At 34.3% G+C, this 16,557-nt stretch overlaps 2 protein-coding genes across 4 annotated transcripts in view; both read left to right on the top strand.

Moving 5' to 3' along the window:
• LOC118267747 (inositol-tetrakisphosphate 1-kinase-like) overlaps positions 1-16,557 on the top strand; it is a 363,870-nt gene that overhangs the window by 125,860 nt on the left and 221,453 nt on the right. The window lies entirely within an intron of this gene.
• The window catches only part of LOC118267452 (apoptosis-stimulating of p53 protein 1), a 273,618-nt gene that overhangs the window by 113,427 nt on the left and 143,634 nt on the right, over positions 1-16,557 (top strand). For all 3 annotated transcript variants that reach the window (XM_050694100.1, XM_050694104.1, XM_050694106.1), the window contains one exon: positions 14,738-14,796. In XM_050694100.1, coding sequence (XP_050550057.1) covers positions 14,738-14,796 — 59 coding nt within the window. The remainder of the gene's footprint in view (positions 1-14,737; positions 14,797-16,557) is intronic.

Below are 16,557 nucleotides of genomic sequence, written 5' to 3'. Positions count from 1 at the left end.
GGAATTCGTCAGAAATCTGTACTGATGCATTTTTAATATGTATCAAATTAATAGTCGATTAACTCCTGGCGCTGCAGTTAGTACCATAATGCTTATTCATACTTATATTAAAAGGTATATTGAGGTAGTAAAAACCTCAAGACATCGTTATCTATAAACTCCTGCCCATTTCTTTACTCCTTAATTTCAATGGTCTTCCAATCTCGACTAGAATAACAAGAATCTTCATTGCACGTTACAATGTAACTAAACTATCTAATACAAGCCCAGCTCCTTGTAAAACGATAACCGTAGTTTGCAGTCCTTAAAGTCTATAATTCACATAAGAATCAGTTTCAGCGTTAGTGATTAAGCTAACCACTAATGTTCGGTTGCAAACATTTGTGCAATAATCCAGTAATTCTAGTATGTATCTGCAAAATGGTGGTGCGTTCATCGTGTCTTGGATGTTCACCGCCCGCACGCCTACTAACATCGCTCTAGGGACCTATGATTCAGTACTAAAGGGTGCCATTACGGGTCTGGTCCAACCCAACAAGCTTTAGCGAATCAACACTCCCCAAACAAAAACAATACATCTATATGAAACGAATCAATGTACAAGAATCTTAATGGTGTTATTGTAATCAATAGTCTTTCTTTTAAATACAAAACGATTAATCACAAAACCTGTTTCCATTTAAAAGCAAAAGGAAGTGATACTTGCACGAGCCTGTATTCAGATAGTAGTTGTGGTTAAAAAATACCGTCTGCCAGTAACTCATGATTTAATCCAAGGTTTAACCGGCAGACGGCTAGGGAGGGGGTGTCGTACAAAAACTCAGAGTACGCCGTTTAATCACCAACTCCATATTTATGAAGCTGCGGAGCAAGATCGGCGGCATTCTTAGAACCAGCCTGGCCAAGCGACTGACTCTATGGGTGCTTGGAAAACTGAGATTACTAGTGACTTTTTATGATATTATATTCAGTATGTCCACTGTACACGCTTGCTTTGTAATTATGAAAACATTTTTATGTTGTTTTCCAGTAAACAAGTATAAATGACATTTAATTTTGCAACTATTTCTTCAAATACCTCCTTAGTGGCTTAGTTCTGTTTAGAAGAAAATACTGGTTAGTTTTTATCTGTTAAATAAGTATGGGATAATTTAACAGCGATTAAATTACCAATAAATTATAGCGAAGGAACATTAGATCCAGTTCATGTAATAGTGTGGCTTGGACCAGTCGATGTAATTATGAGGAAAAAAATCTCGTCAAACTAGTATGTATAATTGTAGAAAAAAATCAGGGACACTTTATCTAGTGATGGGAACCAATCGATACGAATTAAATGGTGATTGACTCATTAACGGTCGAATTCCGTCGAGTTGACGTGACATCCGTAGCAAGTATTATGTAAATTGTGCATGTAAGCTTTTGACGTTGAAGTGGAACCGAATAATTAACTAGTATGTATCCATTTTTTGGAAGAGAATTTGTAACGAAACGGATAAACCATTCACAATCTCTTGCATAAAATAAATGTTGGTTCACTGAATAATTTAAAGAAAGTTCTACTATATTATTTGTTTATTTTTAAATCACTACAATACATATTCCATTATTATGACATAACTTTGAGTTTATAAAAAGCTGCTTATAAAAGACGTTTCGCTATCATGTGTAGTAGAGTATCTTATAAATAAATGAAAATCGGTTTATAATACATTAGAGGCGATCGGTCTCAACGTCGCTTCGTTTCAAACAAATGTCATCGATTAAGCCTATTAGCTGTGTAATCTGTGGTAGAAACTCTAAGCGTGGGTGGCCAAGATACCTGATCATAGCTCAATGCTTTATTTATGTGATTATTAAGAATTATCGAATGTTATGGTCACATATTATTCGCTGGTAATTGTATAATTTAGTTATGTAATGTGATTATCTTGATTATGGTAATTTTTGAGGTGAAAGTTTCGTGTCAAGTCGTTTCGGTTTTCGGATGCTTTTAATCGAATATTGTTTAAGTGAAGGTGTTAATAACCCGTAATTATATAAAGTAAACAATATTTTAATTGCTGCGGTACTTTGTAAAAAGATAGAATCAAACGCTAACTTATCGAATCAAACTTAGCATTAATCACCAAACTAATTTACAAATCAATCCAACTACAATTATGATCAAAAATAACCCAACTAGAAATGGAATTCTCCACCACATCACATCACAGCCAAAGCATCACAAAACACACGCTAAAATTAACAATGAATATTTGTTCTGTTAATTAACCGCAGAGGCACCTAACCTTCGCGTTGTAAATCTAAACTTGCCATACTAAACTAGTCTAAATAATTGTAGAATAATATGACCTTCAAGGTTCAAATTATTATTGATGCGCGTCCAGGTTCATATAAAGGAATAATTATCCCTAGTTCCTCTAGTTACTGAAATTTCGACCTTATGGTTCATAGTTCCCGGGGTGGTTTACAATTGGACCCTTACGGCCAATAAAAGATACCGTTGTATACTCAGCTTTATTAATTGGGGTGTGTGCTACTAGTGATGTGTTGCTTTATTGGAGTTTGTGCTTAGTTTTCTACTAGACTTTTCTTATTTTTCAATAGTTAATCGGTTTAGAGTTCAGTATCAATCTGGAACATAAATAGTTAGCACTTCCTCGGTAACTTTTTCTGTCATTTTCTCTCTTCACGACTATTAACATAAAAAATTGTAGCACGTAGCGTCAATTCTCAAAACGCTTCGGACATATATGTATTTTAATAGTCCAAGTTTGAACCCGTTTCGTGTAAATAGCTATAAAGAGCCTAAGGCTGAAACAAACTGTTATTCTAATTCTACTAGGTCAGTTACGAAATAACATTTATGTTGAAACCCACATAGGCACATATTAATTCACGTCTGGGGACTTCAGATACAACTTTACGACCGCAAATAAACCAACGGCGGCCATTTTAATTAAAACTTGCGTCACTTGTAGTGATATTAGGCGGAACCCTTTCATTGTACCTGAGTTCATTTACCTAAGAAAGTCGAAAACTTAAGTTAGACGCCTTTTAGAAGTCCTCGGTACGAAGACAACGTTACACAAACAATGTTTTACATAGAGTTGCTAACTAACTACATAAAAAATGCAAAAATCTCCTCGTGTAAATACGAGCTTTTCGCTTCTATTTTTGTTGAGGACCGTTCACAACGTTCACACCTTCTGTTTTGTTACGTCACTGCATTAGTACAGTGACGTTTTAAGCTTCAGTTTTACGAGGACAGAGCGTATAATAAACTAGTATAATATATTGAAATCCTGATTATATAACCAGATTCCATGTTATAGAAAAATATCAACATCAGCCTGGCCAAGTGGCCAGTGCTGCCCAAAGGTATTTTCTTACACGGAGAAGGTTTGAGCATTAATCACAACGCTTACATATGCGGGTCGGCGATTTCAAACTTATAATTTGAATTTAATCAAATTATTATAAGCACGTTTCTTCCCGATGTTTTCTTAATCGTTTGTCGGTGGTATAAATAATCTGAGAAACATTATCTCCTTAACATAACATTAAGTTACTTATTAAAATAACAATATATCAATATTTAGCAACAAATTCCTTATGAATTTCAATACAAGTTAAACGAACGGTTTTTGTACTTGAGTTTACAAAGTACGTAACTAATGGCTACGTCTCTATACTTTCAAACTTTGATACAGGAGTCGACCGCACAAGTTTTCCTAATTGGACGAAAGTGCACCTCGTTATTAAGTACTGGAGAAACAATCTTAAAGCGTGTATTTTGTTTCGGAACTGTGTTTAGGGTTAGTTTTGTAAATTATGCCTTTAACTTTTTAAAGCAGTTAAGAGATGAATTTTTAGGCCTTTTTTTGAGGGGGGAAGTCATCTAATGACTTCTACGGACTACCTAGCGTGTCACTGGGGCTCCGGCTCGAAAAGCAGAAGTAGAAACGGCGTGGTTTTTAGTCAGTAAATAGTAAAACAATGTAATCATCTCTACTCATCCCATTGGTATCCTCTAACTGAGGGACTTCATTTGGTGGGAGAAGTCACTGGATGAACTTAAAAACCTACACGCTAAGAGTAAAACCTACTTGTTATATTGGAGGAAATTGCAATAACAAAGTTCTAGTCATCAAAACAACTTGTAAAGTGCATGTCGTACCTACTTGTATATTGGAGGTAATGCTTTCCACAGTATTATATCAGAAATTATGTCAAAAGTTAATCGCAGCAAACTAAAAGAGCAACTTTTCCTCTAAATCCCATAGAAATTAAAAGGTACATGTTTTCAAAACAAAGTACTACACACAAAATATAGTAGTTTATTTCGTATTCTGTGTAAAGTTACACTAACAATGCGTCTTTGTCAAACATGAGTGCCGTGTGCTGTGTACTGCAAGAAGTGTGCTCATTATTCTTGTCTAACTGTGAGATAGCAACGGCATTTGAGGTGCTAATTGGAAAACACTACTTTGTTGTTGTGTATACGATATTTTCTATGATTAAGATTGTGCTTTGTAACACTTCAGTGGTTTCACTTTGCATTAATGGGGATATGTGAGAGTAGTTGTGCGTGTCTTCACTATTTATATTTATGTTAAAGTTCAAAGATGGAACTTATTGGTTGAGTATCTGTAATTGAACCACAGAAAATCATATTTCGAGTTCGATTCAAACTTTGGATTAAAGGATAAAGGAAATACACTACTATAAACTACCTAAGTAGTCATCATCATCATCTATCGGAAGACGTCCACTGTTGAACAAAGGCCTTAGTCCTCCACCTAAGTTACCTAAGTAGGTATTTCATAGTAATTGGTAGTCACGTTACATCTTTTATTTCTCCCTAATACAAGAAGTGAAAAGAACTTGTGCAAAGCTGAAATGTGAAAGGTGAAATGGCAATTAAGAGGATGTAAACAGATTTATTTTTACCAAGATTCTGCTCCAAATATGTATTTATACGGACACTTGCGATATGAGTGGACAACTAGAGATGCGGCGACACGAAATCTTGCCATCTTGGCAAACGTTGCCAACCTCACCCCTTTCGCTACGACAAGCTCAAGACTTGTTGGAGAATTCATGTGATTAAAACGAAGAAATTCTTTCAAAGTTTTTAATAGAAATGAGGAAAATTTTGCTCATATAACTTCTTTTGAAACATTGAAAACTTATCTTCGATATGGATATTTAATATTACCTACAGGATCGGGTTTAAATAGCGAATCGTATTATTTTTATTTGTAAGCTTATTTTAAAAACGATATTTAACATAATTACGTGTCATAAGGTCGTATTTTAAACTTTTGTGTTATAATCATAATATCTTATGGTATTTGGATATCAGGATAAAAGTGACAACGATATCAACATCCTACAATATCTTAGTGATCGTTGCAAAATTTTTAAAATTCCTTAACAAGTTTCGGCATTCTTATTATCTTTTTAATTAGACTTCGATCCTTTCTCTAAAAGGTTGAGTAATACTTGTTCAGAAAACGCCGCAGTGCTAATTGGCTGCATCGTGACAGCCGAATGACGAATGGCATCGAATCAGCAATTACTGGCAACACCGACACGCCACTTACACGGTCCATTAAAATGGTAATAACATATTTATGTTTTGCAAAGCTAATGGTCACGGGTTTATGTGTTGAGTTTAAAGAAATAAAGGATAAATGTTATTTTTTACAATAATTATCATTTATTTATGAAAACATTTCAATAAAGATTATCACAGTTTAGGGCTTAAGAGTTCTCGACTCGAAATGGGACGATCTATCAGGTTTTCGGGGCTCGAAGGCGGAGTAGGAAAGGTTTTTAGTCAGTAAGAGCCTGAAACGCCCTCTCGCTTCACCCAAAGCGGGTAAAGCCATTGGATGATTGTCTCCACTCAAAAAAGGCTCACAAAAAAGGCTCACGACTTCCACTTTTCATCATCTGCCAGCCAGGTAGCCCATATGATTTCTGGGAGAGTAAGATATACTATATATTTAAAAACTGACCTATCAGAAATTCTTGGTATTTCGACGTTGCCAGCTCTCGTACTATAAACTTGTAAACCCTTACGATAGACAATTACTCTAAAAACCTTTGCATGGACATTTGAATACTCGTAGCAAATGACAACTTTTCTGTGCACCGAATATAAGCTATTAAATATACACAATATTCGGTTCTATGAGCTGGTTTTGTCTTAACTTTGTCATAAATTTAGATACAAAGTTCCACTTCCCTACCTCAAGGAGTTACTGGTTCTTTGCTATAGTTTGATACGTAATATTGTTATCAGAACTTTGATTCAGGATCAGTTTTGTGTCGCCCAACTTTGAGGTGAGGGGTGATACTCTCAACTTTGACTTTAGAACTTCGTGTTAATTTCTATTGAACATGTTCATTATGCTGCGGTTCTGAATTTACTTGAAGGGAATGTACGTGACTGCATGTTGATTCCTGGATTCGGATAAATTTTACCGGGTTAATCGACTGTCGATGTTGAAATCTAACTCATACTTATTAAGTGTAAACTTAAATTCTAATTATTAAAAGACAGTGGATGAAGGCAAGAAGACTTAATGTGTTTTGTAAACTAAGGTTCTAAATATAGGTAGTACGGTACAGAACCTACATCTTTTAGAATGCTTTAGTTTGCTATCGAAGTTATATCGAAACGTTATGCATTGAGATCCGCTGAGATTGCAATCTAGGATTGAATTAAATCTATTTCAATCAATATTGTGGAGCCGGAGGAAACTAAATCACTGCCACGGCTCGTACGTACCTCGGTACCTACACTACTATGATTAATTGTACGCTACGTCCAGTAACATTGATTGATGACCGAGTTATGACACAATTCCGTCCCATAATAGTCTAGCTTTGACAGATGCTAAAAGTAGAAAACAATAGTCGTTTACGTAACAAAAAGTCATCGGTCACGGAGTGGATCGTGACCGGGTGTCTCGCTAACAGCGGTAGCCGCTTTTTAATTGACGGCGAAAGTTTTGAAAGCGGTACCCATCGTCAGTTGCATAAACTTATACCCGTTTTACACGACACGCCCGTTCGGGACGACCGGCGACATCTTTGACCCCCGATTTGTTACTCATCGCAAAGAAACGTACGGCTTCCACGTTTCCGCTTACTGATGTAATAATTCTGGGACCGGACGGATTTATGATTTACTTAACTGCTATAAAATTGCGATTGCGGTGACTGTAACGGAAACCAAGCTCTATTTAATGGTAATAGGGTTTGAATTTCAATGATAGCTTTAGTAAGATATTGTTTGAGTGGTCACACGCAACTGGACTTTTGCGGTGAGAAAGAACTATGAAGTAGAAGAATTAGTTTTTAAAAGCTTTGAAGGGACTTAAAACTGGGGCATTAAAATAGGTTTATGAACGGGTTTGTGATATAATACCTAATGACTAGATAGTCAAGGAAGGGATGGGTAGGTAGTTAAACGTCATGTCTTAGGACAGAAATAGGGGTTAAAATTAGATCACTGTTATATTACTAGTTGCTAATTGCCTTCTAAAGCATCGACATGTGTGGTAATGATGACTGGGACTATAATAGGCTACAAAATTATTCATGAACCTTCGGTATCGTTAAGATTTACCCGTGGGAAATGTTCAAAACTTTGCACAGTAAATTCTACCATTGAGTTTGAATATAACTTACGCAAGCATAATTTTATATTGTTACGAATTTACGTTTGTTTGCCGAACAGAATTATGTATTTTCACACAATTTACATAACACATAAGTACTTAGAATATGTGGTAACGTGATTTATCGAATCGGCTTGTGATTTGTTTTTGTTAGTATTAGTTGGGATGAAGAATTAGAATTTTTAAACAATACAACGTGAAATGATTTCTCTTTCATCTGAAATAGAGTTGACAATTACATACCATCATCAGCTACAATTGAGGATAAATTCTACATAATAACATAATGTATAGCAGAAGCATTATGCTCGCTCTGCCAATAAGCGAGACAATCTGATATGACATTTGTGTAGGCTTTGCACAATTGTACGTGTCGGTCTAGACGTGCCTATATTTTATGTTGCTATCGTACGTGTGACAGTGTGTTAGTTGGACTTGTTCAAACACTATTGTCGTCTATCTGAATTGGTTGTTACGTTTGCCTTGAATTTGTAACTACAACATGGGTTGTTATTGAAATGTTCATATTTAGTAATGAATTTTCACTACGCTTTCGATTGCTTGGAGTTTCAAGTCTCAGGGCCAATCACAAGCTACTTCTGATTCCGTGTTAGTACCTACTTTAAATTTCAAACAAATACCAATAATAACTGTGTATTCTTAAAAAATCGAAAGTGCTTGAGACCTAGCTTCACTGACAGACAATTCAATTTGACGTTTCAAAAGTGCCTAATTAAGAATTAATTAAAATAAATGCTTTTGACTTTGACCAATATGCTTGAATGCGCTTTTTACCAATCAGCTTGCAAGGTAAATGTGGTACTGGCATTTAATGTTCCCTTGTCCTTTATAAATCGATCTAAGTGTCACTTGAATCAATGAAAATAGAACACAATAGGAAACCACTAGCCAACACGCTGCACAACTCAAGATTGCCAATATATGCGTCATAACTGAATCTTATTCATCGAAGCAGTGACTTGGTCGGATTGACTGAGCTGAGCGGCCGGCTTAACTATTCTATCTATTCCGGTATCTGTCTTCGAGTCCCGTGAGAAAAGCGGGTTATTGTGGTCTTTGTAGGCAATTGAGTGGCCATCTGCCACATCCTATGTAATGAATAGAGGTTTACTCGTTTGCAGTTACGCGTAATAGTTTTGTAGAAAGAAAATTGTTTTATCATCATAAAAACTATTTTCGCCTACGCCATCGCATAAGAACAAATACAGTTGACTCTTGTTAATTCGGCTTTCGTGATAACATCGAATTACCAAGAAGTTAAAATTATAAAAAGTTTTCAATTATTGAAAGTTGACTGTATGACAACTAAAGGAATAAAGTTTTGAAGCTTGATTTTGCCTCACTTTTCCTACTATTGCAGCTGAAACACGTAATTTTTATCATAATTTGAACAAAACAAATATGAAACTACGTGTCTGTATAAATACAGAAAATTCTACAAACAATAAGTATATAAGAAACACGTTATATCATCACGACAATGTGATATAATATATTAAGTTTAGTAAAAGATATTGTGATATACTCGTTTAACTTACATACATGACTAGCATGAGTTAATTATACTAGATTACTGACTAATTGCTCTAATTCAAAGGCTTTATTGTAAGCCTTCAAAGGAACAAATTAGTACTACACGGTAACAAGGTTCATAAGGGATCTCAATGGTGCTACAGCGGTTTGAGAGACTTGGTCGAGAGAAATGTCACCATCAAACATATGTATGAGTATAATATATGTATAGTATATAAGTAGTATATATCTTTAATGGTAGAAAGAGAAGAAAAGTCTTTTAAGAGTTTGATTGTAGGGAGTTAAAAGAAAGTTCGTTACTTCTTTTTTTTTTAATTTTATGTGATGTAAGAGTTCCGTGCAATGAAAGATCATATTTTGGCATTTGCACTAGCTGGGCATCAAAACATTTTACGTCAATTTATTGCGATAAATTAAATGTTATCTCAAATCTATTGGTATCTTTATCCAAAAAGCATTATGCGATTTGCCGTACTCAGAGTAATTTAATGGTTACTTAATCAAATCCTTAGTTTTCGATACAAAATTGTTACGAAGGAATAGTTAAAGTAATCATCAAATGTGTCTGAGTGCGGTAGTTAATACCCTATTCGGAATTTAATATTCTTAAGTTTTTGTTCCAGACTTTTAGGTCACTTAAATTGAAGCAAGTTGAAGATATTATAATAACAGTTTTTAACAAGAAAATATTAAGTTAGTGAAGCAAGTGCAAGTTTTCTTTTAACAGCATTTCAGACTTACAGCGAACTTGAAGTGAACTTGAGTTTTTCTTAAAAACATTTTGCTTGGAAAACCGGCAACTAAAACAAGGTGCTTAAAAATATAATAGTGCTAAATTAAATTAGTTGTAGGTTACTATCAAACATCAAGAACATCATAGCATTCTACGTAAAAAAATTGTCACAGCATAGATGATTTTCTACCCAAGATGTGCTATGCTACGTCGCTGTGGAGGCGTTTGGCTTCCACCAATCATATTCATTAGTACACATAGCTTAGCACTGGTGAAAACGGGTTAAATTAAGAAACGTTTTTTTATATGGAAAGATGTGGGCAATGGATGCGTGCATGGATGCATGCTATAAATATGTGCTATGGATGGTTTCCCTACTATTGTGTATAGCATACTTGAGTAGTGCATGTTCCTCGTGCAACTACTTTGCGGCGGTGCATCTTCATAGCATATCTTACTTGCCCTGCTATATACATACCTTAGTATCAGTAGAAACAGTCACATTGTTGCACATCTTAGCTAATACATCCTCACAGCATAGCTGCATAGGACATCTCTGGTGGAAAAGCACAATAAGCGTGAATGCTTAGCAGGCGAATTGGACAGGTTGAAAGTTGTTTGAAAGGTTCAAATTTATTAGCGAGTACTACCATCCTGTTTCTATCAATGCGTATTTGCGTAGTTAGCTCTTAAGTCAACTAGGTGAAAACTAGAAGAAGTAGAAAATAATTATATTGTACTCTACACCGACACGGCTCATAAAAAGTAGTACTAAATGTAAATCCTGATATAATTTGTTAGTGCACAAAAGGGTTGATTGAGTCTGTGTATGACGCAGTCAATGTCGCTTCAGGGGCGATGAATCGGAACAAATTACATAACCTCTGCTTGTCGGTGACATTAACTTTAATTTGCACGAAATTAATTTACTAGCATTCATGCTATCGAAAGATAATAATATTATGTGCTATGTTTTTATTTTCTTTTTATGGAACAAAGCCTGTCGCAAGCCGAGCCGCAGACGGATCACCTGATGGTAAGCAATCGCCGCCGCCACATTCGTAACACCAGAAACGTTATAAGTGCGTTGCCGGCCTTTTTGAGATAAGAAACTGAAGGGTTGTTGGGGAATAGGAGATATGGGGAATATTGAGAAGGATAATTGTGCCTCTGGTAACCTTACTTATACAACGAAACACAACGCAAGCGTAGCTTCACGTCGGTTTTCTGCGAGGCCGTGGTAGCACTCCAGTCGAGCCGGCCCTCTTTCCCACATTATATGTATTAGATATTTTATAAACTTGGATATGTCCTAAAACTATAACCAGTCACCACTGGGTGGACAACAAAGTCTTCTAAATTTTTGATGAGCTGTGATTCCCAAGTAGCCAACAAAGCGTAGGGTTTATGGTTAACCTAAAGAGAGAGATCTTTGTTAAACCGTACGTGGTCAGGCTGACACAATCTACAAAATAATCATATTTTATGTACGTCCGTATGATAAGAGGAAGACAAAAAATATAGAAGATTTATTGTTGAATACTTCAACTATAAGTAAAACTTGACAATAGCGAATATGAGTAGGCAGGCATTTAAATAACTGAATTATAATGGAGATCATACCGAAAATTACGAGTAAAATAAACATAATATAGTTACAAAAATGGCTGACACCACTAAGCGAATCCTAAAAGTGTTTACGTAGGTAATCACGAATGTAATATTTTTCTGATTACATTATGAGTAAATTCGTATCTCAGCTGCGGACGGTAAGCTAATGCTGGCGGCAAGAAATTAGGGACGATATCATATTTTGTGAAACGGTATTTAATTATGTAATGACACCGCATTTAATAAAACTATATGAGTGTGGTATACAATATAAGTCCAGTGATTGGTAATAAATATGACAGCTAAGTAAAATATCAAACTGCAACTGTATTCAATTTATTGATTTCTTAAAGTATTCCTTAGTTACGATTTTGTTCGAACCCTAACAATTGAGTTTCTGGCTCGTTAAGTAATCCATTCGAATGAGTACAATGAGTACGGCAGTGAGCAACTAGCTTAGATCTGACAGACAGACGTGAACGGTAGCAATCCAATTGTGACGTTTCTTTAAGTGTCAATTTGAGACTCATTGCTAAAGAAAAGATAAAGCAATAAGGTTGTTTATACGAGATCCATAACATAACTAGTAAAAATTCCGTGTTAATGTGTGTACGATATGCTTATTATGTTATTTAATAGTCCCATAGTCCTTATTTAATTAAAACTCGTAGCCGTAATAATAATTTAAAAAATGTTCTATTTCTCGACACGTTTCTAGAAACTGCTTTCACGAGATTTTTATTGCTCTTTTATTATGGAAAACCTTTGAACTATTTGTCAGTATATTTTATGTAGTGAAACATAAAAACTATCGTATGTCTGACACGAGCTATAAACTCCGCAATGGTACAGGTGGAGTAATAATTTGTTGTACATCTTTATTATCGCTTTAGTAACCTATTTTTGCTTATATTATAGTCACACTAATTTCTCGTGATATTAATTTAGTAGAAATTAGAAATTTATTCTTGAAAATCTTACATAGAATAAGCTGTTCTTTGTACTTATACTAATTATGTGCATATACGTAGATACACGTGTACAGAAAACTAATTTTAAACACTAAATATGACATACAAATTTAGTCTTCATTAAAATTATAATTGTTTATACTGTAGTAATATCCAACTAGGCTGTATAAATACCGTCGAATAGATACACCGAAAGCGATAATTTCGTGTAGTTAATTATTAATTCTAGTTGCCACGAGCTTATTACGGCCATAGTTTATCATGAGCCGCCCGACCTCGCCCGACACTCATTGTTCCAACAAATTGTATTACACTAATTTGCTCGCTCGCTGCCTTATTGTAGCCTCTCGTGAATTAATTAATGTACGATTTTTGACATTTCAATTAAATGCTGAACGCGAACGTTCGCGTCAACAGTTTCCACGTTCGTGATTTCCGCTTCTGTCAGCTTTTCTGACTCACTGTAGGTAGTATGCAATGCGCGTCGCGTTAATGTATTTTAATTGGTGAAAAATATTCCTTTTGAACGGGGAAACGTGAAAGAAAAACGAGTGTGCTTGTACCATACGTCGTGTTACTGTGATGAACAAGTGTGTCAATGGGGGTATGCCTGGCTGTGGCAAACATGCTCCAAAGGGGACTCAGTTCTTTGGCATTAATTAAATCTAAGCAAACATTTTCTGCGTCTTTATACAGAACATTTTGCTAGAGAAGCAGCTTTCCTTACGTTGTGAAGATGTTCTCGTTCGAAAATTAGAGTGTCTCGTTTAAATGGTTTGCAATTTGCGATTGATTTGGGTTTACATGATTCTCTTATTTGGGAAACCTGTGTTTGCGACGTAGGATAGTTTAAGTACCTACTATATATAAAAATTACAGACAAACACCGGTACAGATGAAACAAAATGAAAGCCAGCAAAAACAGACGAAATATGAATTAAATTAACACATCTCACATCGTCCATTGTCTTTTGAAAAATAACAGATGTGACGTTAAAAGCGAACATTATTTCATTGAATACTGAGTTAAACGCATTAACTGTTGCTCTACCTGACGTGCATTTTTAATGTTCAGAGTAAATATTCATTAAACACTTGGTCGTATTCATTTTTGATAAGTATATTCAAATTAAATTTTACCTCTGAATATTGTGGTTATTATTATTATTGTTTGACGATGAAAAATTTAAAAGTCTACAGACTAGAGTGGTGAAGTAGTACTCGTATGTGATTTATATAAGTAGGTATCTATATTTTTTTTTTCTGAGAAGAAATAGAACAAGTTACTTTAAAAATGTTTTCGTTAAAATATCGCAAGGACGCTCCTGTCATCTTACTCCAAATTTGTAGTAATATGTTAATATTTTAAGAGTATTTTACGTCGCCGTTGTCCTTGTAGGTCTTGGGTATCAAACATTTTCGAAAAGTTTACGAAGAAATGATATTATTTGGCGAATGTTTACCATTAGGTGATCCATCTGCTCGTTTACCGGCTTATACTATAAAAAATTTAAATAATCACTTAATACTTGACTGTTTGCTTACATACATTTAGGGCCTATATACATAATTAAGTTAAATGCAATGTATAGTGTTTCAAAATTAGTGAAATATTTGTATCTTCAATGTTGTGAAATTGTGGTTGATCGGAACTCGGTTTCGGCTAATTAATGTTATATCGCGATTTATTAACGCCCCAATTCATTATCGCCGAATTCCAAAATCCAATTTGTGATTTAGATTCATTATTAGTCTAATTTGACTAATTTATTTTATGGCGCCCCAATGGTTTGTGGGTAGATTTTGGGCTTATGTATTTACATAATCATAGTTTGTTATTGATAGCAGTGCTAAATGTTCTTCTTTTTCAACCTTTGCTAGTATTTCTGTTTAATAAATAAACATTGTAGTATTTTAGGTAAAAGTATTTTTTCCCAAAGAAAATAAAAAATAGTCATCTGCCCTATTTTAAGACTATCCATATACTTAGTTACAATAAACTTTGACTTTGACCTAATTACATAAAGGAGCTACATTTAGGTACATATTAACGACGATCCTTTAATTGACACAATTTAAGATTCTTTCCCTAGATTATTATGAAGCTATTGATAATTAATTTGGTAATCAACTGAATTTTACTAACGTTGTGTGTTGTTTTGTTACAGAGACGGGGAGCACGGATAAGAGCAATGGTATGAAGGAACCGGGATCACCTGAGGAACTGGTATGTAATCATTTTAGTAAAGTTTTAAAATGTATTAAACATTTCTTGCACGATACTTTTTTAAATTGAACTGACCATTTTATTTAGTTTGATCTGTTTATTTGTTTGGGTTAAAATTAGTTATTGGCATTTAAACCTCTTACTGACGTCCGATCGATCTGTAATTTGGTATACACTCTTAATCTAGATGCCCATATAATATAAGCCAATTGAAACCGTGTATCATAATAAAAATATTTTTATGCAGTACTTATTATATGACTTTCCTCATATATTTTAAATGCAAATGATAAAATCTATAATCACGTTCTTATTATTTACAAAACAGTACTTAAGTTACAATTGATTTACTCAGTAAGGTTTGATCCATTTCATTATCCGTACACATTAATCTTTATTATCAAATAGGCACAAGATTTACAAGTAACATTATCGTATCAAACCTTTTCTTCACATAGTCATATCCTCGTTACGTAAATAGTTTACATATCCATGAAAAGATCCAAAGGTATCCGAAATCAGACGGTTTACACGATTCGTTTGTAGATCTTATTTGAGGCGGTTCAATCGGCTTCAAGTATTACACCTTTCTGTACGTTATCTGAGCATTTGATACCGTTGTTTGGTAAAGGATACCATTGTAATGCTAGGCTGATTTTATTGAAAACGAGTTGGTATTTATTTTGGTCCCTAATTTTGGAAAGGAAAGGAAAAGATAGGTAAACCTTTTCTGATTTTCCTTTTACTGCTGTTCGCAGAATTGTGTGTGAAAGTGCTCTTTGATTTTGCTCTCAATGTTTCTCTAATGATGTACTTATATATATACACTAGCGGACCCGACAGACGTTGTCCTGTCTACACGTCTTTAATTTGAAAATTTTAAACTTTTTTAATAAGCTAAAACATTCTGGACCTTTTTGATGAAAATTGTTATTCAAATGTTATGACAATATCTAACGTCATTAATATTTGACACTGCGATGGTAGCGCCGTCTGACGGATCCAATGTAAAACATTCCAAAATCAACAACTACTAATAAATTAAAAAATAATCAAAAAAACATTGTCCAGCGGACAAAATTGGGACAAAAGATAGGTAGATGACTGTAAGATAGTTCTATTTATCTGTATATATATAATTCTTCTGTACGTGTGTATGTCACTGAACTTCTCTTAAACGACTGGACCGATTTTGATGAATTTTTTTGTGTGTGTTCAAGGGGATCTGAGAATGGTTTAGATTCACAATTTTGTCCGCTGGACAATGTTTTTTTAATTCATTTTTAATGAATTAGTAGTTGTTGATTTTGGAATGTTTTACATTGGATACGACAGACGGCGCTACCATCGCAGTGTCAAATATTAATGACGTTAGATATTGTCATAACATTTGAATAATAATTTTCATCAAAATGGTCCAGAATGTTTTAGCTTATTAATAAAATTTAAAATTTTCAAATTAAAGACGTGTAGACAGGACAACGTCTGTCGGGTCCGCTAGTTTATTTATAAAGAGTTACTAACATTTTACAACACTATAAACAAAACATAAAAAAATACAGGTAATTAAAACATTCACTGATGAAAATATGTATAGAAAAAAGTTCATAATTGCTATCTAAGAGTCTAATTTTAAAATTAAACATCAAATTCCTAATTTCTGTAAGATAAATAATTATGGTTATGAAATTGTTCATTATAAACTCATTTTGTGCCATCACTTCGCATTATAAGCATAATTTTAAAGCATTAGCTAAATTA

This window comes from Spodoptera frugiperda, chromosome 6, assembly GCF_023101765.2.
Source record: "Spodoptera frugiperda isolate SF20-4 chromosome 6, AGI-APGP_CSIRO_Sfru_2.0, whole genome shotgun sequence".
NCBI lineage: Eukaryota > Metazoa > Arthropoda > Insecta > Lepidoptera > Noctuidae > Spodoptera > Spodoptera frugiperda.
Note: the sequence above shows the minus strand (reverse complement) of the source record. Positions and strands in the feature narration are given on the sequence as shown.